General features: G+C 36.9%; 1 protein-coding gene across 1 annotated transcript; it reads right to left on the bottom strand.

The window, feature by feature from the left end:
* Positions 1-211: 211 nt before the first annotated feature.
* On the bottom strand, positions 212-26,990 carry LOC109059666 (versican core protein-like). The gene is made up of 16 exons (XM_042733104.1): positions 26,484-26,990; positions 25,545-25,618; positions 24,120-24,524; positions 20,528-20,702; positions 20,303-20,430; positions 18,957-19,250; positions 14,886-15,839; positions 13,146-13,563; positions 10,425-12,880; positions 10,146-10,259; positions 9,934-10,047; positions 4,557-4,715; positions 3,138-3,220; positions 2,154-2,298; positions 1,884-2,066; positions 212-1,227 (listed from the first exon to the last, which is right to left on the bottom strand). Exons 2-16 carry the CDS (start codon positions 25,609-25,611, stop codon positions 1,094-1,096), a joined length of 5,829 nt encoding a protein of 1,942 aa, XP_042589038.1. The 5' UTR covers positions 25,612-25,618; positions 26,484-26,990; the 3' UTR covers positions 212-1,093.
* Between the last annotated feature and the right edge of the window lie 992 nt (positions 26,991-27,982).

Below are 27,982 nucleotides of genomic sequence, written 5' to 3'. Positions count from 1 at the left end.
GATTAGAAAGTCGTCGAAACAGAGCGGGTGTCTGTTCATAACGGTCACATGTCAACCCTATGGAGGCGCCTCGCGGGAAAAAAAAAAATCTCCTTAACCATTACATCGCCCTCTTTTGGTCAACACCATGGTAGCGGCGGTTTCTGTCAGAATAAGCGCGGGATTTTTGTGAAACGCAATCGAATAAGAACACACGGTTTAAACGTGTTCATAATATTGTAATAGCGCTTTATTATTTCAAAATCTCACAGTTCATTCATCGTTATATGTATCTTCAGCAATAAATTAAACTTCTATGGCTTCATGTAACATTTGTAATAATGTTTGACAAAAATGCTAGTTCATTCAACCACACATACAGTATTCATATTTTCATATTTTACCATGCCATTCATATAAAAAAGTAAAAATGGTTATATTACAAACCCACATATTTAAAAAAAAAAAAAAACACCAGAAATATATATTTTGATGCCATATGAGAATATGATTATGAGAGTGTACAATGGTTTGATGTTATCCTAGTAATCCTCACGACCAGTGAGGATGCTGCCGGGGAAGACGATGTTGAAGATTTGTTTTCCAGTCATGATTTGCACTCCTTTCAGCATTGTTTGTCCTCCAGCCCTGTGACATCTCTTTTGAACACCCCTCACCACAATGTTTAACAACATAATGCCTATTGTTCTTTTACTCTTGCGTACTGTAATTGTTCTGTTTATACTCTGCTCGTAACATAGTGCTCTCTTATTGTGCAAGAGAGAACAGGAAATCCAGTTCTTGTAAGCAAAATGAATTAAACAAAATAACAGTCACCATTCACAGCTGTTTTTACTTGTTCACTATCTCTACTATATACATTTCAACCAGAAACCCCCCTCCCCATGTCAAAACATTAAGACATTATTACAATATGCAATGTTGACTGTTGCATAGTCAAAGTACACTCTCAGTGGGTGGGTGATGGTGTTTTTTTGCAGTCCCTCAGGGTAATTCACTTCTCAGCTCTAAAACATTCATCAGGCACATGGTCTGGCTTCACCCCTTTAGACTTTCTCTGTAGATGTGAAGCATCTGTAGCTCTGGATGGAGATCAGTGTCTGGAATCATCTGCTGTTTTTGACCAGACATGACGGTACTGCGTCGACTCACTATAGCGTCTCTTGCTGTTGTTGTAATAGTTATTGTTTTGATATTTATGTGCATACATCTTCTGGTAGGTAGACGCTGCAGAATAAAAGGAAAAAGGGATGTTCATTCAAAAGGATAGTTTACCCAAAAATGTCATTATTCTGTCATTATTTACTCATCCTTACTTCCAAAACCTTTTCTTTCTTAAAGGATTAGTTCACTTCCAGAATAAAAAATTCCTGATAATTAACTCTCCCCCATGTCATCCAAGATGTTCATGACTTTCTTTCTTCAGTCACAAATAAATTAAAGTTTTTTGAAGAAAACATTCCAGGCTCAGTGGTAGAGCATTGCGTTAGAAGCGCAAAAGATTGTGGGTTCGATTCCCAGGGAACACATGTTAGGTAAAAAATCTTAGCCTGAATGCACTGTAAGTCACTTTGGATAAAAGTGTCTGATAAATGCATAAATGTAAATGTAAAAATGTATTTCAATGTCTTGAGTAAGACATTAGTCTGGCAACTAACTGAAATAAATAACTGATATACTAATAAATGTATAGATATATTAAAAAATAATAATAATAAAAATGACAAAAGAATAACAAAATCAAAATATATAAATAAAGACTAATTCAAAATGTTTTATATAAAAATATATAAAATGTTATTATAATAAATACTAAAATAACACTAGTGCATTTCATGACTGGATTTCACTAAACATCTATTTATTCAGAGTCAGCGACTTACGATTCAGGCATGTGATTTTAGGCTTATCCCAGTGGCCGTCTTCCTGGCATCTGATAGTGGGAAGGTGTCTTTGGATGAAGCCTTCCTTGCAGTGGTACCTGACCAGAGAGTTGATCTCATAGCGTGCCTTCATACTGCCATAGATATGGGCGTCCTTTATGACAGGAGGCTGACCGCAGGACACTGAGACAGAGGCAAAAGAAGGTCAAAGACAGTGAGCTGACAGTGAGTGACACTATAGATTAGATGAAGGGGAAGAGGAGGTCTCACCTGTGCCCTTCTTGCAGGTGAAGGTCAGGTGGTAATTGCACGGCACGTCGTTCCACTGGCCGCTCTCATGCCAGATCATCACAACGCAGTCTTCGCCTGTGGAGAAGAAGCTGTCCGGCTGACCCGCTCTCCAGTTCTCAAATTGCTAGTGCAAAAATACAGAAGGGGGCTGTGTTATTCCAACTGCTCTTGCACCACTGCATGTGCCCACAGGAGGACGCAAAGATCACATGGAAGAATCTAAATAGACTGTGCTCTATACACATCTGGCAGCGTTACATGGGACTTTCCTTGATAAAATGGGGGGAAAGGGATGATACGTTATTCTAATGAAATGTACTGTTGAACGCAATTTACATGGGTTGAACACAAACACACAAGCCCCATTTCATATGCAGAAAGGCATACAACAAATCAAATAAATATGCATGATGATGCAAGATCATCAAAACCAATTAAATGTTTTTGCAAAAATGGAATGTTTGCTTTCTGATTTATGCTATTTTAGGAAATAAATAAATGCATACATAAAAATGCATGAATAAAATCACTCAAATACAAAAATAAGCTATGAATAAAACAGCTAAATGAATAAATGAATGATCAGAAATTAAATCATTAAATCAGTTAAATAAATAAAACTGCTAATAAATAAATTCTAAAAAGCATATAAATAAAGTCCATGTGATACCACACAGAATGATAAAATGCTCATTTGAGAACTTTTCCATTAGCATTAGCATCATCTAAGCATTATGGTAGAGTAACACATTTTTATACTGTGATTTTAATAACTGTGTGCACAATTCCTCACACTAATTTTAGAATCAAACAGCCTCATTTATTCAGGCCGGGGAAAAAACAACACATCAAGAATGACTCATATCTGAATCTTAATATCTGAATTCATCACAGTCACCTGCAACACAGATGTTCATCTAATAAACAGACATTTTAGGATCAAAATAATGAATCCCATCTTACCATAGGGTGTCCATCAGTCCAGCGGAAATCATTGTCAAACATTTTATCATTCAGTCCGATCCACTGATAGTCATGTCCCAAGCCTACAAGACAATTACACAGATTTCAGTATATGTCTCTGCCAAGCTAGTCCACACAAGCTATCATATGACTTGGGATGAAGTGGACAAGTTGTGTGGTTGACTAATTTCTCCTATTTGTATCTGCTTATTGGTGGGAAAAATGGAAAGTTCCCACTCCAAACTCAAACTGCTGTGTCAGACTGGTCAGGCAACTCAAACAAACAGAGAATGTTTTAATAGCACCACAAAACTTATAAACATAAAGAAAATCAAAACAAATATAAGTGCATTTTTTTATAGAAAAGTCTATATGGAAGCCCAGAGAAATGGAAGAAATTCATTAATCTTTTTGGTGTGAGGACCTTTGCAAACTTCTTTGACATCTTTAATAGACTACCTGGCCAAAGTAGAAATAGCAGGAAATCATTTAAACCAAACCACACATCACATGACACAAACAAATGTAGAACAAATGGTGTCTGTGCCCCGAGGAGCTGTTTAGTTTAGAGTCAACAGCACTTTTATTATGAATTATGCTTTGTTTAGTCAGTGCAAGAATTCAGTTAGTCCTGAGTATGTTTTTTGCTTCATTTGAAACTATATTTTTTTACATTTGATGGAAAGTGCCTGTGTGAAACTCAACACCACGCACTGCTATAGGCATTTGCCAAAAGCATTGCTATACATATTCTGAAAGGTTTTTGTAGTTTTTAGGGCAAGTTAGCATTTTAGCACGTCAATGGGCTTTTTTGAATTAGTTTAGGCTAAATGTCTTAAAAAAGGTCTGTGGTGAACACAAGCTCAGAATATTTTCATGTTTTATTCTATAACAAAAACACATCAGTAATACCCCCTTTTAAAGCTTTTACCTGTCTTGAAAATGGCAGTTGCTAACAAGTGTCTAAATAGGCCTACAGAGGTTGTCGGGACATAAAGCATCATCACGCTTAACTAGTTGCTTTGCCTCATTGTGTGTATAATCATGCTTTTGCAAACTATTCTAACACAGATTGCCAGGGAAAATGTCATGCAAACAAGTTGTAGTTCGTTTATAGCCTATGTTTAGCTTTGTACTTCTACCAATTGCATTTCGGCTTTAGAATTCTTAAACGTTACATTCAATTGTGAAGGTTATCATGCTGAACAATTAAAAACTTATGTTTATGTCTGAGAGTTTTGTTTTTTTGGGATGGTTTTCACTTCTGGTTTGGCCTACAAAAATACGTCATCTACAGCATTCTGAAAGAGTTACAAAGTAAAAGAGTTAATGTTCAGGTCCTATCAAGAGTGAGCAATAAAATGACTGATGTCTGATTTGCCAATACCATTCATAGACTCTTTAAAATCATAAACTCACGATTAACAAAGAGCTGCTCTTCATGGGACAGGACACTGGTGAGGTGACCACCCTGCAGACGACACTCTCTTTCCGCTGCTTCCCATGTCCGCCGGTGTGTGAAGTACTTATAGCAGTGGCTCTGAAACTTGTGCCAGCCAAAGTCACAAACCTCCGTATCTGAAAGATTGAATGACATTGAAACATGAGAAGCCTACAAATGAGGAAAACAGGCAAAACTTTGAATAGCATTCATAATGTTAGCCATATCAGTGCATCCAAATTCAAATGGCAGATGCTTTTGTAATTTATCATGATACAGCTACAGGCAGCATCACAGTGCCCATAGTTTATCAAAGACAAGACGTCTCATGATTGAATCTGTAGCCATTTTTTTCAGCATTAACCATAAACAAGCCTGTCTTTCAGATCAAGTATAATCGGTTATGGTAGAGAATAGACACACAGAACCGTGTCTGTTTTGAGTTCGGCCATTAACTGGGTTAACCTAGTGCAAAGCACTTTTTATTCTATGCCATACAATGAGGATCATCAACATTTTGCTTGGACTGAAAGCCCCCAATGACCGCAGCGCCCAGTGTGAAAGCTAAATGCAAACAATGACATCTAATGAGGCTGGAAAGAAAACACCAGTAAATGAGGCCAAGTAAATCATCTCAGACACATGGCCCATAGTGCTGTTTTCTTTAACTGATTACGTACTATTATGTGCTCGCTCTGTCCTTTGCCCTGAATGTCCAGTAGATTATCAGAACTGCTTTCGTAGCACAGTGCACGTACATTAGCAAGCACCACTGAAAATCTATTATAATTGCTACAATAATATCCAAATCTTCAATCTACTTGAGAATGTAAATTGTTCCTCCAATTTCAGTTGTCTTAAGTTGCTTATTTTTTTTAAGCCATGTTAAATCACAACAAATATTTTAACCGAATCGACCAAGTGTAATATGTCATGATGAATAGCACAATTTTGTTTGTAAAAAACCCCCCCAAAAAGTAGTGTAATTATGGTCAGAGCTAATATTAACAAAATATCCATGACTTTGGTGGTTTTTAAATTGCCTACTTATTTTGCGAGACCTAGAAGTAACAATGGATCGAATCAGGAAAACAACTTTAAACACTAGTCAGTGTCTAGAAACTGGCAGTTGCATACAACTTTGGCTCTTTGGCAGAAATAAATAATAAAACGACAAGGTTCTGGTTTCCCAAAGTCCTGTCTCATGCTGTTTGGCTAAAATACTGCATTTATCACAAGGTTTAATGCAGCAGCTTCAGATGAAACATTTTGAACTGTCACCAAAGGGCCAAATTCAGCTTGACTGACTAGACACAACTGTATTAAATGTGAAATAAGGTTCTTTTTTTAACTTACACGAAAATTAGAGTTCAGCTTTTTACAATTTTCCCTGATCTTTGGCTAAAAAGCCTGAGAAAACAGATGTCCTCAGAGGTGATTAGCTCTGCTGACTAACGGCAGCAATATTTTGCATGAAGCTGGAACTAATCCATTGGGGGACCAACGCCCAACACGACCGTCAAGCCTGTGCGAGAGCGCGTAAATGTCAAGTCCTGAGAAGGTTAATAGCTCTCTTCAAAGTTAAAATGTGGCTCTCATTCATAAGTCAACTGATTATTTTCATAGCAGGGAAAGTCCTACGTGAGATGGAGTCAGGTGTTTGGGAGTTTCTATACTGTGGTTTGTCCCCAGTGTGACTTGGAGGGGTCTCCACGAGCCTCCTGGACAAATTGTGATGCATTAATTGATTCCAGCTGCTTTCACAGTAAAGACCCATGTGCCAATCACAGTCGCCTTCCTAGAGTCCTAAGGGGCTTCACCTTTAAGTGAGGGAACAGCAAAGGAGGGCCAAGAATCCCTTGTCAGAATCATTCCCAGCTCTGTTTCACGTCATCAGAGGAGAATGGCTTGACTTCATCATCCTCAAAGACTGTCCACAGGCATGTGAAAAAGAAATTCAGAGTTTTCTTTTTTTATAAGTTGTTTATTATATTTAAAACCAAAACAGACCATCCAAAAGGGATGTTCTCATATTTGAAGTGCTTCACTGAGCATTTTGATGGGTAATGAAAACTGTGAAACAAGGCTCACCTTGAATGCCAAGAAGACTCTCACTGTATGCAAATGTGATCTGAACCCTCACATTATAAATTTTATTTCCATTTCATGCATATCAAAGCCTACATAGAACAATGGCAAGCCAATCACCAGACTAAATTATCAGAGTGACAGCAGATTTGGCACCTACTTTGTTCCCCCTTCAATCCTCATGTAATAGTTGAAAAACAATATGAAGACCTGGTATCATATTACAATAAGGTAACATAACTAATGCTCACATTAGTTATTTAAATCAATAGCTAACACAAAAGAACAATGAAGAACACTTTTAAAGCATCCTTTAAGCTTCACTTCTGCATACAGTATACTAATAGATATTTAATCCATTTGTGTAAATTAACATCATGCTCGATTATTAAATGCTGTTAAAAAAAGTTTATTGTTAGATCACTATATCCAACAAACCAACCAAAAATTACCAACAATCATGTCCTTGGTCTTATTGTACACAGTTCAGTTGCTATATGATCACTAATGTCTTCTCAGTGGTGTTTAAGCACATTGCTTTGTGGTTGCTTGGGTATTCTAAGTGGTTACTTATTAGATCCACTCTCATGTCTTTAAGATATTCCAGTTGTATAAACATAGCCACCATGTTAAGACTGTCTCTCAAGAACCAATAGTCTGAACATCTAGCAGTTAACCAAATGGTAATCAGTCTTACTGTTGGGATTTAAATTATACCAATCTGCCTTTTATGTAACTGACTTTAAAAAAAAAAGTTTAAACCAGTCTTAAAGAAAAAAATAAATAAATAAATTAAAGGCATAGTTCTCCCAAAAATGAAAATTCTGTCATTAATTACCCACCCTTATGTCATTCTAAACCCAAAAGACCTTTGTTCATCTTAGGAACACAAGTTAAGATATGTTTGATGAAATCCGAGAGCTTTCAGACCCTCCATAGACAGCAATGAAACTGAAATGTTGCCTGACCCAGAAACATACTAAGAACACTGTGAAAATAGTCCACGTGGTTCAACTGTAATTTTTATGATGCTACAAAAATACTTTTATGTGCACAAATAACCAAAAATATAAATGATAATTTTAACAATGTTCTGTTTCTGGGACTGGGAACATTTCAGTTAAATTGAGCTAGAAAGCTCTTGGATTTCATCAAAAATATCTAAATTTGTGTTTAGAAGATGAATGAAGGTCTTGTGGGTTTGGAACGACATGAATGTGAGTAATTAATGACAGAATTTTCAATTTTGGGTGAACTAAACCTTTAAAGGGGTCATATGATGCAATTTCAAGTTTTCCTTTCTCTTTGGAGTGTTACAAGCTGTCCATGAATAGATAAAGTCTTAAACCCAAAGAGATATTCTATTTAAAAGTTAAGACTCGTCCATGCCCTGCTAAAATGCCTCGTTTAAACACACCCCCACATGTCTGCGTCACTGTGTGGGAAGATTTGCATAACACCGCCCAAATGTTCAGGCAAAGAAAGAAGGCGTTACTTTGATTCTCGCTGTAGTATTGTTGCCGCCGCCTCCATTGTTGTGGAGACGCTGTGTGTTATGTTGTGAAAGCGAAACTGCTTTGTTTGGCCTTCCAAAAGAGGACACAACTAGAAATCAGTGGTTAAGTTGTATTTACAACACTGTTCCAGAACAGTTCAAACCAAATATTTTTGTGTGTGCATCGCATTTTGCAGAGGACTGTTTCCTGAACTTGGGAGAGTAGCCTACAATGCCGTCTGTTCGGATTTACAGCCTGTAAGTATGTTTTCATATTTAAAGAATTTGCCACTGATGAGTCAAACGCAAGTTTTGAGCAGTGTAGGGTAAGTTAGCACTTCTTGTTTGTCGTTTCTCCAATCCCAAATGCAGACATGGTTTTATGTTTATGTGGCACGATGCAACGCAACGCATAAAAAGATAGTATAAGTCATTACAATCAGTAATTATGTTCCCACTGGATGCAACAAATGCCTCATTCGTAATGGGTTTTATTGGTTTTGTCTTGTCGCACCGGGACACGGCATCACAATATGGTAAGGGCCGTAACATTTCCGTCACACGCTTGAGGCATTCATCCAATCACAACACACTGAATAGCTGGCCAATTAGTGTACACCTTGCTTTTCAGAATGATGAGCTTTGTAAAAATCAACGCATTTCAGAAAGGCGGGGCATAGAGGAGAAACTATAATGTACAGTACTGTATGTGGAAAATAATGTGTTTTTTGAACCTTAAACCACATAAACATTTCATTACACCAAATACATAAAATAATGTTCTTTTTTAGCAACGTCATATGACCCCTTTAATATAATAGTCTAAGTATGCAACTTAGATGTAGATCTAAGCCAGTTTATTGCTATTGGCTTAGCAAGCACTGCTAGTAATATCATAGCAAGACATGTCAATTTTAACCCAATCAAATTATTTTATGCTAAATACTCCACTAACATACACATATTGTAGAAGTTCAGTGTTTTACAAACGTCATTTCAAGCTGGCTTTAATTAGTTTCCGAAGTCTTCTAAAAGTCACAACCTTAATGTGGGACCTACTCAAGTCATGCCTGGATAAGTATGACGAGGCAACTAAAGGAAAATGTACTCATCATTTACATAGTTACACTAATGTTCCTGGGACCATGCCAAGTAAGTCAGTTGGCTCTGCAACGGCTCATTGAATTGCTCAGCGTTTGTGAAAAGTGTGGTGGGTGTAAGGGGAGAGGCAGTACTGTTGCTGACTTTGTGACATTTTCTCTGAACCTTATTGTTGGCACAAATTTGCTTTTATTCCTATGGACACCATACAGCACGTCCTCTGGAGGATGAAGCCTGCCAGATGTGGTGAACTTTGTGGTTTGGTTTGCCCATTCTAACTGTTTGGACTGACCGCTGTAATGTATACAGTTTTCTTCAGTGGATTTATGATTTATTAAACAGCCATAGCTCACTTTTTAGAAACTAGCACCCTAAATTATAACATATTCCATCCAACAGCTCCTAACAATAATTTAAGAGTTATATTTTCTTCCACTTACAAAGGAAACCTATCAGGAAATCAGGCAGATACATGTTTAAAATATGCCATCATTGCAACATTTAAAAAATAAACCAGAAGATACAATAGGCATTATGCGTTAGCATTACAGTGATGTGATAAAATCGCTTAGTCCACAATTAGTTGCCCCAAAAAAACAATCCTTCAAGAATTTCATATATAAGCCCAATTAAAACAACTGTATAGCATCATGTTAGTGTTGATTTCATACCTTGCTCACAGAGGGGTCCTGAATAGCTGGGCAGACAGACACAACTGAAAGTATTTAACCCATCAATGCATGTTCCTCCATTGCGACAAGGGTTTGACTGGCATTCATCAACGTCTGGAGGAATTACAATATGAAAATGTCTTACTTTACTTAGTAACTCTACACGTGTTAATCAAAAGTGAATAAAACTGCAAATATTAAAGACTTCAAACCATTTTCACAATGTTCCCCACTGTATCCAGGCATGCAGACACATATGTTTCCTTTTCCATTAGAATAGCAAGTTCCATCATTTTCACACACACTGACAGAGCAAAGTGTGAGACCTAAAATAAAGTTACATCCATTAGTGGATGGACAAGTCCATTATGGATAAGTGGACTACAAAGCAGAGTATTTCAATTATTTTGTATACCTCAAGAAAGTTAATATCACTACACAAGATAAGCAATATACAATGTGAGTTACAAAAATACTATGTGGAACTGTACCTTGCAAATCCTCCATATGGCTCTCAACAGTGTAGCTGGAATCTGTCCAGACTTCTGGTTTTCTTGTGGTGAACTCTTCCCTGGATGGTGGTTGTCCTTCAACAATTGAGGGACCGGCCACATCTTCATAATCTATAACATTCTCTTCAAATGTCACAGTACTTGTGGCTTTGGGGGTGGTGAAAACATCTTCTGTAGCAGAAGTAGTTGCCCTATCCAAGACCTGAACTGGCTCTTTCACATTTAAGTCTGTAGCAACACTGGTGGTGGGATAACTGGAAACTTGGGTAAATGAGGTGAGAGGCTTCTCCGTTGAGAATCCAAATGTAGAAAGTGGTATTTGTTGTGTTATCTCTTCTGAAGTCTTTGATGATTGCACTGAGGTGGTTGTCTCTTCTGAAGATGATTTTTGGAATAGATCACTTTCTTGGGAGCCTGAAGTCCCTGATGACTGCACTGAGGTGGTTGCCTCTTCTGAAGGTGATTCTTGGATCAGAACAGTTTTTTGGGAGCCTGAAGTCCCTGATGACTGCACTGAGGTGGTTGTCTCTTCTGAAGGTGATTCTTGGATCAGAACAGTTTTTTGGGAGCCTGAAGTCCCTGATGACTGCACTGAAGTGGTTGTCTCTTCTGAAGGTGATTTTTGAATCAGATCAGTTTCTTGGGAGCATGAAGTCGCTGATGACTGGACCAAGGTGGTTGTCTCTTCTGAAGGTGATTCTTGGATCAGAACAGTTTTTTTGGAGCCTGAAGTCCCTGATGACTGCACTGAGGTGGTTGTCTCTTCTGAAGGTGATTTTTGAATCAGATCAGTTTCTTGGGAGCCTGAAGTCGCTGATGACTGGACTGAGGTGGTTGTCTCTTCTGAAGGAGATTCTTGGATCAGAACAGTTTTTTGGGAGCCTGAAGTCCCTGACGACTGCACTGAGGTGGTTGTCTCTTCTGAAGGTGATTTTTGAATCAGTTCGGTTTCTTGGGAGCTTGAAGTCCGTGATGACTGCACTGAGGTGGTTGTCTCTTCTGAAAGTGATTCTTGGATCAGAACAGTTTCTTGGGAGCCTGAAGACCCTGATGACTGCACTGAAGTGGTTGTCTCTTCTGAAGGTGATTCTTGGATTAGATCAGTTTCTTGAGAGCCTGAAATCCCAGATGACTGCACTGAGGTGGTTGCCTCTTCTGAAGGTGTTTTTTGGGTTAGAACAGTTTCTTGGGATGAAGACATTACTGCTCTAAGACTATCCGTGGGCACAATGGTGGCTTGTGAACTTTGGGTTGTGAATTTTGTTTGGGTTTGGACACTAGTGAAAATCAATGGTGGTGTGTCTTCTGCAGAACCTTCAAATACTTTATTTGCTTCATCATATGCACCAATGCTCATTTCTTCAGTTTGTTGAATGAGAAAGGATGGAACAGTAGATGCAGAGAAAGGTTGTTTTGAGAATGCTTCAGTTGGCTGATCACCAGAGCTAATGTCCTCAGAGATGGTGAAGATTGTACTTACATATTTTTCAATCTCAGGCACCAATAAAGGACTCTTAGTTGTACTTGTGTCTTGGTCTTTCTCAGAGTGTGTAATATAAGGAGTGCTTTCTTCTGAGATTGCCTCCTTTTGAAAAGTTGAAACCACCCAAATCGTAGGCTCTGTACTGGGCAAAGCTAAACTAACAGGTTGCCTTGGCTCTTTGGGATGAGTACTTGTTAAGGAACTTGTAAAGCTGTGAGATGAAACAGTGAAAGATGGAGATAAAGTTGTGTGTTTTGATTCTTCTGTTGCATATATATCTTGTCCCGAGCCCTCGTCTTCAGTGGAGGTTGAGCCCTCAAAATCTTCTGTTTCTGGTCTCATTTCTCTGTTCTCCGTTTCTTTCATTTCTACAATGCTGGCTTCTGTTGTTGTAACAACTGGTCCTTTGGTATTGCAGTCAACCCCAAATGCCGGTATAGTCTTCTCTGTTTCAGCTATTTCAGTCTCGTCGGTAGCCACCACATATGGGTCATTAGTTGTTGGCAGTGTGTCATCCGCAGAACCCTCCAAGGTGGTCAGTTCCTCTTCATCATCTGTTGAACCTTCTTCGTGCATGCTAATAGATATGGCTTGTTGGGTCATTTCCTGGCTTGGAGATTTGGTTGAAAATGTGGGCAGCTCTGTTATGGTTATACTTTCCAAGCTCTTTGTTAAGAAATGAGGCTCAGTTGGGCTTCTTGTCGTTGTGTCAGATTTGTCTGTTTCAGGGGAAGATGTGGTCTCTTTAGCATCCCCCGTAAGTACTTCTATCTCATGAACGGGGATGGTTTTTTCTGTTGGTGGGATAGCAGTGTCAAACTGGTCTCCTCTAGCTTCCAGAGTTTGGGCAGTGTCTGGTTTTAGAGTCAACTCGTGCTTTCCATTAATGAAACTCACTTTTGGGGTGATGGTTGAAAATTTGGGCAGCTCTGTAATGGTTATACTTTCCAAGCTCTTTGTTAAGAAATGAGGCTCAGTTGGGCTTCTTGTCGTTGTGTCAGATTTGTCTGTTTCAGGGGAAGATGTGGTCTCTTTAGCATCCCCCGTAAGTACTTCTATCTCATGAACGGGGATGGTTTTTTTCTGTTGGTGGGATAGCAGTGTCAAACTGGTCTCCTCTAGCTTCCAGAGTTTGGTCAGTGTCTGGTTTTAGAGTCAACTCGTGCTTTCCATTAATGAAACTCACTTTTGGGGTGATGGTTGGAAATGTGGGCAGCTCTGTAATGGTTATACTTTCCAAGCTCTTTGTTAAGAAATGAGGCTCAGTTGGGCTTCTTGTCGTTGTGTCAGATTTGTCTGTTTCAGGGGAAGATATGGTCTCTTTAGCATCCCCCGTAAGTACTTCTATCTCATCAACGGGGATGGTTTTTTCTGTTGGTGGGATAGCAGTGTCAAACTGGTCTCCTCTAGCTTCCAGAGTTTGGACAGTGTCTGGTTTTAGAGTCAACTCGTGCTTTCCATTAATGAAACTCACTTTTGGGGTGATGGTAACAGAGGCTGATGTTTCACCTATTAAGTCTCCACTAAAGGTCTCCACTAAAGGTGGATCACTTTCACCAGCTGTTGTAAGTGGAGTAGAAAGCCCTGGTTCTCCAAGGAATTTTAGAATAGCATCAACTGCTACTGAATCAATAACTGTAAACAAAAAAAAAAATTAAAAGACATTACACACAGCTAAGTGAGTTATATACTGAGTTTATACTGAGCAAGCCAAAATCTTATCAAAAATAATCTACTGTAAAGCCTGCTTCCATATTCAGTTACGACCTCATGTTGCCAATTTTTCAAATAACTTTATAGACATCTTAGACACTAGCACTCCATTTATATTCCACTTAATGGCTAGAGACTCACTTGAGGCAAATAACCGCTCACGCCAGTTATGATTTTTGCAGTCAGGATATATGTAATGTCCCTACTTATATACAGAGAAAAGCTTATTATTAATTATATTCAGTGATACGTCCCTGTGAGACCCTAAAGCCACTATACTGCAAAATTACAAGACCCTTTTCATTTTCAAATAGCTCAAAATTAAACCAAGTGATTCCAGCTACTGTTACATTACACAGTTAAAATGTGTGAAATATAGCCAGAAATTTTACTACATCCTCAAGTCCTCAATAACATACAGTACATAAAAAATGATGGATTTTTTGGTAGATTCACTAGCAGCCACACATGGTAACATGATCTATAGACTGGACAAGGTAAGGAAAAGTAATTAGCTAGGAGTGATTACCTCTCTGATTGTTTTAAGGGGTTTTGCCATTTGACCCGGGAGGCATTTGTCTGTGGCTTTGAGAGCTACTTTTTTTCACAACTAAAACCCCTGTCTCTCCCTGATGTACTACTAGAGTAGGTGCCCCTTTAAACGTATCACACAGTATAAATAGGTCAACTGATTTATGTTGACCCACAGGACCTACAAGACAGGAACACTGGCTGCAGTCTGTTTACAGACGTTTATCAACCTCAGTCATCACTCTTTCCAGCAACACGGGAAGTCAATTAAGGTCATGAGAAGGCACTGAAGATCTGTTTCTCTTTTCTTCTTTATGCACTAGTTTAGCTGTACTTCTGGATGAGGTAAAGATTTGGCACAAACCAAATATTAAAACAATTGCATGAAATCAAAGGACCAAGTCCAAATCTTTTGTTTGCAAGACAGCAGTAGGCGTCTCGACAGAGCCAAATGTGGCCTCTCTTTAGCCAAGATCTACATTCATTTTGCATCTCAGTGTCTCCTAAACCAAGTCACTCATTTACAACATGCTGCTTTGGACATGCAACAATCACAGAAAAACACTGCCACACCAAAATATGAAAGGACAAGAAAAACTGGTTCAAGAAGTCAATGTATTTTATACTTGTATACTGTCTTGCTCTGGTAAAACTAGCTTCTGTATGAACCTTTTTTGCATAGACAAAATTTTCTGAACTTCCATCTGACCTACCTGATTGATTTCTCTGCGTAATGTTGTATATGAACACATTGATGCCCAGTGGAAAGTCATCGTCCTTCTTGGTATCAATCTGCTGGCTGTGCAAGATAACTTTACTTAAATCTGGGGTTAGCAAAGTGGACTCCAGACTTCCTTCAGTCATGTTTGCTGTGGTTTCATCCTCTTTGTACACAATTTTTGGCTTGTCTGGATCTCCTTGCAAGTCTGTAGTTAACATAGGTGAAGTAGGAATCACACTCTCAGAAGTATCCATGTTACCACTGCTGCTACCCTCCACATCATTGTCTCCCCCATGCGGAGTATCCATCCCAGGATGCATGTTCCCTGCGGTGGGCTGACGGGGAAGATGGATAGAGAAAAAGGAATCTGAATAATGGGGCATTCCAGGTGTAGTAGGGGCTGGTGTGGTTTCCATATTCGAAACAGTCTCAGCTTTAGTTGGCACAACATTAATGGCTTCAGCAGAGGGATTCGCTTCAGGAGCGCCTCTGCCGTGTGGAGCCATGCTTACAAAGAACATGGACGGTGGCTCTTCTCTGGTGCCATGGGCTGGCATAGAAGAGACTGAATCTGAATAATGTGGCAATTCAGGTGTGGAAGGTGTAGCTGAAGGTAGCTGGACAGCAAAGGAGTTATCTACACCATGGGGTACCCCTTGCACCAAGAAGCTGTCTTTGTCTTCATAGTCATTAAATGTTGTGGTTTCCATATCCAAAATTCTCTCAGCTTCAGTTGGTACAACAGCAATGGCTTCAGCAGAGGGATACGCTTCAGGGGTGGCTCTGTCACGTAAAGTCATGCTTGCAGAGAACATGGATGGTGGCTCTTCTGTGGTACCATGGGCTGGCATAGAAGAGACTGCTTTAAGGGAAAAGATTAGATGGCTGTCTAAGAGAACTGGAGATGTTGTTGGTCCAGATGGGGGTACAGTTGTGGGATCCCATCCTGAGAACAGAGAGAAAAGGAAAAATGTAATTCTGAGAAGCATTTTGCAAATACTTTTCAAGGTGAAGTGTGTAGCGAGATTGAATTACAAAATAATGTTTTTCAATTGTGAATGGCTTCAATTGTTCAGCTTGTCTGACCCATATTTATACAATTTACTGACAACAGCTGACAAGTCAGACTGCCCAAACAAACAGAGACTATTTGAAAGTGACACACTGTCAACCTATATGTCTCTATGCATTAAATTGTGATAGATGAAACTGTCACTTTTATGAGGTCTTATTAAGGTGAGCACTGTAGAATACTTTTACAGTTTATCCTAAATAAGGCACAGCCCTCAGTCTATTAATATTGACCAAATAAGTGTTATTGCTGGCAGCAAAGTTAAGATGCTTCTACAAAATGGCAATAACAGCAGAAGTATTTAGGCATTTTTTGGGGCTGGTAACGAGTTATTTTGGGAAAATGACGCACTATGACAGGGTAGAACCTATTTATTTTGAAACTTTAGCTTCCTTTCTAGAACATTTTTGGCTAGGTTGCATTTCGCCTAACCACATATTTTGACTCCGGCCAGTAGGTAAATAGTCTTGAATAAGTGCACTTGGAATGTTTCATAATGTAAGTGCCAATGTCATCTCATTCTCACAAACAATAAATCAAACCCTAACACTGCTGTCTACATGCATGCTAGCTCTGACACACTTTCATGGACCTATATTAAAACTCAAAATGGCCAAGTTAACAACACTATAATGTTCACTCTTGTCTGTTCATACACATACGTGTGTATGACATGTTGGCAGGCTTCCAAAGGTTTGACTCAGAAGGTAAGAGTTTCATGGTTAGCAAGACATTTCAATCACGGTAAAACCATTCATGATGACATGTATGGCAGTCACCAGTCTGGCTGCATGCAGGAGAATAGAGTAGGGGTCCAAAAGTCTGAAAGGACAAGTGAAAAGGCCTCTATTTTTTGTCTGAATTTAAAAATATACATGGATTTCAAAATGTCTAGTATGTGGTGTGTCTTCTTTTCCTTTAATGACAGCACTGTGACACAATGTGACGTGAGGTCTTTACAGACCTAAAAATACCAGGCCAGATGCAATATTTAATTTTTCACTAATAAAAAAGAGGCCGGGCGAGATAGACATTATGTACATTACTGTGGGGTCAGCATTTTTTCAGCTTTTTTAAATAAATTGATACTTCTATTAAGCAAGGAGATTAAAAGTGAAAAGGGATTCTATTTTAAATAAATGCAGTTCTTTGGAACTTTCTAATCAGAGAATCCTGAAAAATATGCATCACGTTTTCCAAAAACATTACAAAATCTTACCAATCCCATGAATGTACAACCTATTGAAAAAAAAAAAAACTGATTTCTATCTATTGTATGTTCTTAGAAGCATTTCACTGACAGTCTGACTTATGTGACAAAATGCTTGTTTTCAGTACTAACCACCAATTGTTGTTCTTTCCGCATTTACTGCATTTGATCATTTATGTTCTTTTAAATCCGTTTTTACACAAGCAGCATTTCAGATGCATAATGCTAAAGTTATGCAGAGTGTTGTGGACAGACAAAAGCCCACACCCAACTTTGCTTCCTTCAGTCTCTTCATCTGTACAGTAGATCTATCTTCATCTTTCTTTAAGCCTGCACACGTCATGACCAGGCTAAGAGAATATAAAATACCAGAATACTATGACAACATGACATAATCAGGATTCAACAACATACAGTAAGAAGATAAGGGTGAGTAAATGATAGAATGATGACAAAAGCCTCCCACTTTTGCTAATGACAAGGGTATCTCAGTGCTTCTTTGTCTCTGGCTCAGTGTGTGGACACACAAGGCCAGCTGTTAGACATTAGGGATGTGTACTCTTTTCTATACAGCGTCTCTGATGTAAAACATCAGGCATCTTTTTCCCTTATAAAACCCCAGTGATCTTGAAACAGCACAAGAGGAAGCCACATCCCCCCACTGGCACTTGTTTATATATTATGGTGGGGCGCTCTTGCCCTCCGTGCTCTTTTTCAGCCTATCCAGAGTGCTTTTGTTTGTTTTGCGGTACTCTGCGGTAGAAGCACATTTAAAAGAAGTGCTTCAAGACTGGTTACATGAAACAAGCCGCGGCTAACAGGAAAGCCACAAAATCCCTGGAAGTAGGGGGCGAAAAGGAGATACCCGATGTAAAATCGGATTAAATGAATGTTAAGCGCTGCTTTTGTGTGGCCTGTTTCCATTTTACCTCTCGAGTGACGACTGAAGTTGCACAGACAGAGAGTTTAAACAACCCCCAGCAGTTATGGGGTTCAAAGGCCGTAGTCTTTCTGGTCAGAGGAACTGACTAGTAAACAGGTTTTAAGGTTTGGGGGTTTTTAAAGTTTGCCGTTTTAAGGCACATATTTGAGCTAGACATAGGACAGAGGTTTAACAGATGAAATCTGAGGACTCCCTGGAGAGAACAAATTATTCTGCTTCCACCCAGCTAGCAGAGAGAGAGGAAAGGTCCTCTCTGAGTCACAGCTGTTATGATATCACAGCAAAACAGACGCCTCCCTATCTACAAAATATCATGAGGAACATGCACATGCACTCTCACCAAACTTGTCAAAGAACATGTCTGTTACAGTATATTTCATCTCAAAAGAAAGACACTTTCATAAATGAGTATTTATTAATTAATTAATTTTTGGACTAGATTTTAAGATTTAATAGTTTTGAAAAGTTAAAAAAGTTTTTTTTAGTTTTATTATTTTTATTAAGCCCTTTGATCAACGTGAGTTCTTTGTAAAAAGGGTTTTTAAATTTGATAATATTAAATATTATGATACTATTTAAATAAAATATTAAAAGTATTGGTAATATTTCTTGCCTAATGCACCTTGAAACTGGTTTACTTTTCTTCATGAAAATATACAAATTAGCTTATTTTAAAAATCTTGCTGATATATTTGAAATCACATCAGTCAAGATGAGTTTTTAGTAAAATTTGCTATAGTTATAAACATGAATGAATGATTTCTTCTTTGGATTGTGAAGTTGCTGTTTTTTTTTTATTTTTTTATTTTTTTGTCATGAGCGTTTCTTGAAGACATACCTTTGAAACAGAAAGCTCTTAGCTTCTCACTCGGTAAGGGAAATCCGGTCTGGTTGATGAAGCGGTACATAGTCCTCACGCCCAGCTGTCCTTTGCCGCACTGCTGTCTGGGTACAGAGACGGGGTAGCGGGCGCTGCCGTCAGACAGCCAGCCGAAGTCACAGCAGTCCATGCCAGCCCTCCAGGCTGCATGCAGGTGACCTGGGGACGCTAAAACTGAGTCCCGTCTCTCGCACTCCTCCCTGGCCTCAGCTAGAGTCATCTTAACATCAGCAGCAGTGAAAAACACCTCACCTGAGATCACACACACAATAACACATCACCTTTTTCCAGTGCACTTTCATAACAAATAAGGCAATCCCAGAATGCACTTCTACAAACTTTAAATATATGTAAATATATAAATATAAATATAATAAATATATATATAAAATAAATAATAAATTAGAATAAAAATACATGTATTATTAATTTATTTAAAAATAATTATAATTACGAATATCTATCTATCTATCTATCTATCTATCTATATATATATATATATATATATATATATATATATATATATATATATATATATATGTATTCTTTCAATGTCGGGGTGACCCAGTAAGTTTTAGGATTTGCTTGATCAAGACATTTTGCAAAACAATATATTACTGATGCGATTAAATTAGATTGCTATAATCACCAATAAAGCCACACATGGATCTATTTCTATTTATTTATTTAAAAATTAAAATACATATATATATATATGGACTTTTATGTTTTTTGTTTTCATTTCAAATTACTGTAATGAAAAAAAAAGAATTTGTATTTTTTTAGTGAAAAATATGATTAAATAATGGTATTGTTTAAAAAACAATACAAGTATTTATACATTACATTAAAATTTGTTATATTTGTTATATTTTTCTTTTTGAAAAATAATTTTATATTATAATTTGATATCTATTTCCATGAGATTCACCGAATCATTTGTATGATTTTTTTTTTTTTAATGAAGACATACCTTTTTCAAGAGAATATAGTAAATTGCCACTCACCAATAAAGCCAAACATGGATTGATCGATTAAAAAATAAATACAAAATAAATCAATAAATAATAAATGTAATATATGTGCACCATTAAGATTTTTCACATTAAGACATTTTCCCTTCAAATTTTTTATTACTGCAATGAAAAAACAACTATTTCAACGTTGCCATAGAAACAAGTAATCCGTGCGTGAGGACGTGCACAGCTCAGAGCAGGCTTTCCAAACTGTCATCTCATAATTATAGTAATTCTGACACGACGTGTGTTTCAAGTGAGCAGAAACCCGCTGATTTCTAAACTTACCCTGCAGTTTTCCTACATAGCAGTACACATCATACGTTTCAGAGGAATTTCGGAGTCCGTATGACCTGACTCCTGGCCTCATTATCATGTCGCCGTGACAGCCTTCACGTGGTCTCGTTATGGGGTATCTGTGGAGAACAACCCCAGATGTGCTTCTCACATCAGTAATATTCAAACATACATAGCATTATGTCATAGCTTCGAGTCTGGAGCTGGAGAAATCACCTGACGGTTTGGTCGGCCAGCCATCCGGCATCGCACTGGTCAAATCCATCCTCGTAGGCTGAATAAAGCTGCTCTGCGGTGGCGATGGTGGCGTCCACATCAATGCAGGCCTGCTTGGCGTGCTCGAAATCTAGAGTATAGCGACTAGTGCTGGAGCGGTAATGAAACACAACACCTGTGACGAAACAGAAATCAAGCTCACATACCAAAGGTAAACTCATTTGATCTAATCTTACATAGCAATATTGATGTTTTTGTTTGCGAAACACTAATATTTTGTATACCTGACAAGACCAGGGGTTTTAGAAAGAAATGAATACTTTTATTCAGTATGGATGCATTTAATTGATCTATAGTGGCACTAAAGATATTTATAATGTCAAAAGCTTTCTATTTCAAATAAACACTGTTCTTCTGTTCTGTTCATCAAAGAATCCTGAAATAAAATGTATCGCTGTTTCCACAAAAATACGAAGCAATAATAAATGTTTTTTAAGCATCAATCTTGAGTAATGACACTGAAAATTCAGCTTTGCCTCACAGGAATGAATTTTAATTTAAAATATATTTAAATGGAAAATATTTATTTCAAAAAAAAAAAATAATTCTATTTCATGTACAAATTTTTACTGTATTTTTTGATAAATAAGTGCAGCCTCGGTGAGATTAAGATATGTTTTTCAAAAACATTAAAAAAAAAGTCCTCCCAACTGCAAACTTTTGAATGCTAATGTATTTATTCAACAATTTGATTTTCCCTCCAGTCAGGTGGTCATATGGTCACATGATATGCATATTTAACTTCATCTAACAAAAATGTGATCAAGTGGGCAAGAGGGCCGCTTTTGTACTGAACACTGAAAGATTCAGCCACAACAACAAGCTGTTGTCTGGCAGAAAAATGAAGAATCATTGTATTGTTCAGCTATTTAGGAACCTGTCCTGTCAAATACTGAACATGATCTGAATAGTAATCGCTCTCACAGCATTACATAGCATCAAAATATCAAAACGGACTTTATTGCTCCACTCTTTATACACTTATTTGAAATATTTCCCTGTACAGTATCCCTAAATGATGCTCTGGGCTTACACAAGGCAATTGTCAATTACATAACAGAGTCTTCAAAATAGGTTTTTATATTATCTGTGAGTGCTCAAAAACAGGCAGACAGATCTTAACACAAGATTTTAAAAGTGGAATATTTTAAACCAGACTAAATATCTTGAAAACACTTATGATTACGGCAGATTGCTCGAAAAGAAAGAAAGGGAAAAAATGGTGCATAATGCAGTGTCATGGCCAAAGACATCCATCTGCATGTGTATGAATGATAAAGAACGAATTTATGGATGCAACATTTTTAAAAAGGATAAAGCATGCATATTAATAAAATAAAATAAATAAATGAAATGAAATATAAAATAAAACATAAATACTAAGATAATTTTACAGTGCTAACTGTCTAACAGCTAAATCATGAAACAAAAAAAGCAAAAAAAAAATAATAATAATAAAATATAATATTTATTGTTAATTTAGTTTTTGTAATATATGTATATATATATATATATATATATATATATACACACATATACATATATATATATATATATATTCTGACAAAAATAAAATCAGAAATAAATTTGAGAGCAAAAAAAAAAAAAACAATTATGCAGGTTCCTAAATCACAGGTATCTTGTTTTTCACTTAAACAAACAACATAAGTTGTGTTTCATAGCTGCTGCATAGCACAGACATGCTGAGTTAAATGTTGAATTTAATACTATAACACAAATGAGCAACAGTAGTGATCATTGCTTTAGCAAACACTACTAATAAGGCTCTTTACAGGTCATGCAGTATGCCTCTGTTCTTTGCCCTTTTATGGGCTTTTCTAGTCTTTTTTGGGTACATTGGCAGAGCTGCTGGCTGACGGGCCTGGTTCTGAATGCTTTTTCCTCAGAGGGATGGCAGTGTGTTTTTTGGGTAGGCGCTACCCTTGAGTGGCAATCAGCTCTGCCCGGGCCCCAAAAGAGGGCATTGAGTGTATTTGGCAGGAAGGCACACGGCTCTCTACGGGCCTACAAACACTCCAACAGCACCGTCTCACCTGAGCCAGATGTGCTCATGTTTTACACGTTTGCACAACAGAATGCCATAAACAAATACACCTATAAGATCTTTAGCAGTTTCTTTCAATTCTTCTGTTGGATGAATGTTTCAGGTTTAATGTAACTTAATTTCTTGCATGTGTTGTGCATACACATTCAAAAGTGTATATGTTGAATACACTGTATTCAGTCTTTGCATGGCACTGTCTTGCAAGAAAACTGTTTCTTGAATGATTTTTCAGACATTCGTTCATAATGCAGTCATTCAAGGAACCAAAAAAAATAAATAATTCCTTGTATTGATTAAAACACAAATCATTCACCCTGCCTTTCTATTACTTAGAAACACAATAGGGCCTTGTCAAGATTCAATGGAAATCCAGACACTGAAAGTGATTTTTCCAGACTCTAAAGCAAAATAATCTTTCCCCCCTTGCCTCCTGACAGGAACGCTGTTCCATTTTGGCTAGCGATGACTAATTACATCATCACATGTGCTTACGAGAGTAAAAAAGTGCAGCACATCTGAGAGCCATTGCTGAACAACTTTGCCAATGGGAATCCTGCTAAAGGAAGTTAAAGAAACACCATTTTACTTTGCAACGTGACATATATATGTATCCGCATGAAACATGAGAAAATATATATAGTATATATCATGGTAAAGAAAAAAAAATATAATAATAATATTAATTAACATTAAAAATCATTTTTTAATAAAAATATTTAATTTTACAAAAATAATATAATAATTTACAAAAATATAATAATTCATTAATATATAATTATAATATTATTATAGTCAAAATATTAAATTTTGCATGCTCATTACCTCGAATTCTAAATATAAACTACCTTTGTAGTATAATATTTAAAAAGACCATATATTACAAACAACTATATATTATATTTCCAGATGAAATGTGAGATAAATGTAGGGCCAGACTTAATTGGATTATAAGAAGTGAGATCACTTAACAAATAAAACATTGAAATAATATTAAAAATAGGGAATATTTAATTATAATATGTGATAAGTATTAATGAATATTTAATTATAATATTATAATTTGAATATTTAATTAAACATGCTCATTTCCCCTATTTTTACATTTAGATTACCTTTGTTTAATTTTTTTAAGCACTAATAATTTAATAATACCTATATAAATCTTAAAAATATACAGTAATTATACTGTATATAAATATATAAAATAAATATAATCTTTAGCAAATCTAAAAATTAATATTTCATTTGAATAAATTATTCATTATAATAATTGTAAACATTATTTTAATATTATATATTAATTATGATATTTTTAATACTCAGTACACTGTATTTATACATTTAATAAATAATATAATTATATATATAGCATTTTTAAACTAATTTTAGCTCCAGAAGAAAAGTAGCTGTTCTGTAACAAAATTGACTGGCAATTGGAGGTTCATATTTGCATAGAGAATGACTGACCGCTGACATTCAGGGAGACAGACTGTTGAGTGTCTTCAATGCCGTGCATGACCTCGCAGCGGTAAGCTCCCGCATCACTGGCCCTGAGCCTCTCTATGGTCAGAGACGCATCGCCCACATCTTCAAAGTGGCTGGGAACCGATACCCTGCCTTTAAACTCCGGCCCGATCTTGAGGAACCCATTCTGGGTCACTATCACTACAGTTTCCTCATCGCCCACGAGTTTAGTCCACTTGATGCGGAGATGGTCCGGGTGGGCACTGGAGGCCGTGGCTGCAGTGGTGGAGGTGCTGGAGCTGCCTGTAGGAGGCGGCAGGATGGAGAAATAGCAGGGCAGGACCACCTGCTCCGCCAGCGAGCCCCTCACCGGAGAACTCCTCTCCACCCTCATCCTACGAGCAGAGTCTGCAAACAAGAAGCAGATGGAGGAGAGGAACGTCAGAATTTTGAAACAACACTCAAATGTTCTGCTTCCATTGAGACTGAATATTTTAACCATACTGCTTAATTACGATATTAAAAGAAACAGTTTCATAAACCAAAAACATTGCAGTTCATCTCTCATACAGCATTAGTCACTTATAGCAGACCAGGGCTATTATCGGTAACTAAAACTATACAAAAAAAAAAAAAAAACTATTATTAGTATTAACTTAAAAAAAAGCTTAGAATATTACTAACTAAACAAAAATGAAAAATGGCATCTAGCTTAAATAAAAAAAAGTTTAAGTACAAAAATAACTGTAAAGTAATCTTAAAAAGTTACTAAAATGTTAACTAAAATGAAAAATATTTTTATATTTTAATATTCGAATTATAATTCAAAATAAAAAAAAAAACAATAGTACATCAGTTAAACTAAAATAACACTGTAGCAGACAGGAAGTAGTCGTTTAGCACACGACACAGGAAGTGCTGAGCGATTGGTAGTTGGTTTACAATGATTACAAGATAACAAATTCATATCTTTTTTTTTTTTTTATTACAGATAATATATTTTTTTTTTTTTTTACACAATTTTCTACATGCTCATTTCTCCTAATTTTAAGTTCAGTTACTTTTGTCATCATGTAGCACTTAGTCAATCTGTAAAAACACTAATACTTTAATGAATATTTAATATTAATATTTTTCATATCATAGATAACTTTTATCATTTAAATGAAAAGTACTATCAAATTTTAATATCGGCCATTACATACAAGTGATTATCGAGATAATTTGAATATCTTCCACTGATCGATATCGTCCATTAAATGAAAATGATAACTGACTCATCAGCCAGAATATTAACATCACTGCATCCCTAGCGTTTACATACTTTTAAAGGTTTGGACAGGCTAAATTAATGTAAAAGAAAGAGGTTTATCATTTTAATCAGATTAAATCATTAAAAGAAACGCCTTAAAACACTCCAGAACTCACCATCGTTGATTACAGTAGCGCTGCAGGCACAGAGCAACCAGAGGATGTGCTTCACGTCCAACATCATCTCAGTTCTGTAAATAAATGAATAAGAGCTTCTCATTTTGTAAAAGCCAGACATGAGTTTAGTTCGTTTTGCATTTGCAGCTACAGTTTACTCCTGAACGTGGGTCGGCTGTCAAACTGTCTGTGTTTAATGTCCGTCTATGTCTTTGTTCCAGGTCCAACTGGGTCTTTAGACACCCACTGTCTGTTTGCTCTCCTGTCTCCCTTTATCAATTCAATATATGGCTTTGCCATCAGATACAGAACATGTTTATAAAAGCTTCTTTCATAATTAGCGGTTAAAAGGGATGTATATATTCCATCTTAATATGCTGGACAGCCCTAAAAATAAAACACAAAGATCGTTTTGTGACAGCTGTGGTGACAGTCACACACGCCCTATATAGTACACACTATCAAACACCAGACAGCGATATATATAAAGCACCTTCACGCGACAATCACCGTGAAAATCTCCAGCGCGAGCGCGCGCGCGCTAACGAAGACCGATCAATCACACCAGCCCAAAAGAAAAGCTTTTCTGAAATGAATCCAAAGCTCACATTCTCAGTTATCAGCATTAAAGCAGAGCTGGTGTTACGATGATAGTGATGAGATAATGAAAAGTGGATCTCCACTGAGAAGATGCCAAACGCAAACAAAGCTTCAGGGTGACAGACAAGCTCTGACAATACAATCAAACGAGAAACAAAGAGATGCACTGAGGTACATCTGCTCTGATATCAAAAGATGCTGAGCAGAACATGGTCAAATTAACCACAGCAAATGACTTATTAATGTGAAATAATAGTAATATTCATCACTCAATTAGGACATAATTGTTTTTAATAGAATAGAATAGAACAGAACAGAACAGAATAGAATAGAACTTACTTTTTCCTGTAGGCAGTCTTGGCTATTCCTGATTCTCCAAATGCAATCCTTCACAAAAAAGTGCTAATATCTCTGATGCCCCAACAGTGAGCAGCAGACTGCAGTGCTCTTTCTTTCCCTGGTGCCCACGAAAAGACTGGAGACATGAGCCGGCAGCAAGTTCAAATTCCATGTCCACCCATGATTTCGTCAGTTTCCAGAGGAGGGGCAGAAAGTGCCCACCCAAAAAGAACCTGATCCATCCTGCTGAAGAGGAACGGGGATGTTCTGCGCAAACTAGACCTTGATTCACTGATCAGTTAGTTTGAACATGTAGGTTGGGTTGCAAGTAATTAAAAATAAATGAGTTAGTTGTTTCTCTTACTAACTTTATTATGAATGCATTGTGCACAATCTTGGAACATTTCCGCGCAAAATCAAATTCAGTGTGAAGTGCACGCACATGTGGGAGCTAAAACAAGAGGCAGTCTTCGATTCAACTTTGCAAATGAAATGAGTATTCATTTTACAGATTAGATATGCACTGAACATTCGCAGTCCTGACCATCAAGCAGCTCTCTGTATTACGCGGAGTCGTGCGTAAAAGCGCATCTGTATCTCACTGCGCGGTCTGACAGAGCACTGATAATCAGACAGAGAAGGTGCTGATGGAGTTACTGGGTTATTAAGGGCTGTGAAAGTGACCAAATTACTTTTGTGAACTGATGTGAACTGCCCAGCTCCACTTATAAGAGCTTGCCTGAGCTTTCCACACGGGGGAGAGACAGCACCGTTACCTGCGCTAGAAAAAACCTGCACCATTGATTTGATTTACAGTAGCTATCACAGTGTGTGAGATTACAAATCAAAATCAATGTATAGGGTCGAAATTCATACCCTGCCGTTTAAAAGTTTAAGGTGGGTAAGTTTTTTTAATGTGTTCATCAATGCTGCATTGGTTGGAACAAAATTTTACTACAATTTAAAATAATGTTTTCTATTGGAATATATTTTAAAATGAAGTTTATTTCTATGATGGAAAGCTGATTTTTCAGCATTATTACTCCAGTTTTCAGTGTCACATGATCCTTCAGAAATCATTCTAAAATGCAGATTTGCAGTTCTAGAAATATTTATGATTATTATCAATGTTAAAACAGTTATGCAGATTCATATTTTTGTGGAAACCTTAATTAAATTTTTTTTTTTAGGATTCTTCGATGTACAAAGTTCAAAAGAACTGCATTTATTTGAAATAGAAATCTTTTGTTACATTATTCTTCCTAAATTCAATCCTTGCTGAATAAAAGCATTTCTTGCAAAACAATACATTACATTATACAATATATGCAATAGTTCCTAGAAAATTATACGTTTATGTTTTTTTTTCCACCATGTATGTGGTAACATTTAATGTTCAATGATGTTGTTAATCAAATTTGATTTTTTTTATTAGTTTCCTATGACAAATAAATTTTTAAGTACAGATATATTATTTCTCAATAAAATGAGCTCATAAA

This window comes from Cyprinus carpio, chromosome B10 (genome assembly GCF_018340385.1).
Source record: "Cyprinus carpio isolate SPL01 chromosome B10, ASM1834038v1, whole genome shotgun sequence".
NCBI lineage: Eukaryota > Metazoa > Chordata > Actinopteri > Cypriniformes > Cyprinidae > Cyprinus > Cyprinus carpio.
The sequence above is the reverse complement of the archived record's forward strand: the minus strand, read 5'-3'. Positions and strand labels throughout refer to the sequence as shown.

Bases quoted from the DNA above. Each gene is read 5' to 3' on its own strand.
- LOC109059666 (XM_042733104.1), bottom strand. From the start codon at position 25,611: ATGATGTTGGACGTGAAGCACATCCTCTGGTTGCTCTGTGCCTGCAGC. The intron at 10,260-10,424 runs GTACAGTTCCAC...ACTTTATTTTAG, and splicing joins CCATATGGAGGATTTGCAAG to GTCTCACACTTTGCTCTGTC. The intron at 10,048-10,145 runs GTTTGAAGTCTT...TAATTCCTCCAG, and splicing joins TGGGGAACATTGTGAAAATG to ACGTTGATGAATGCCAGTCA.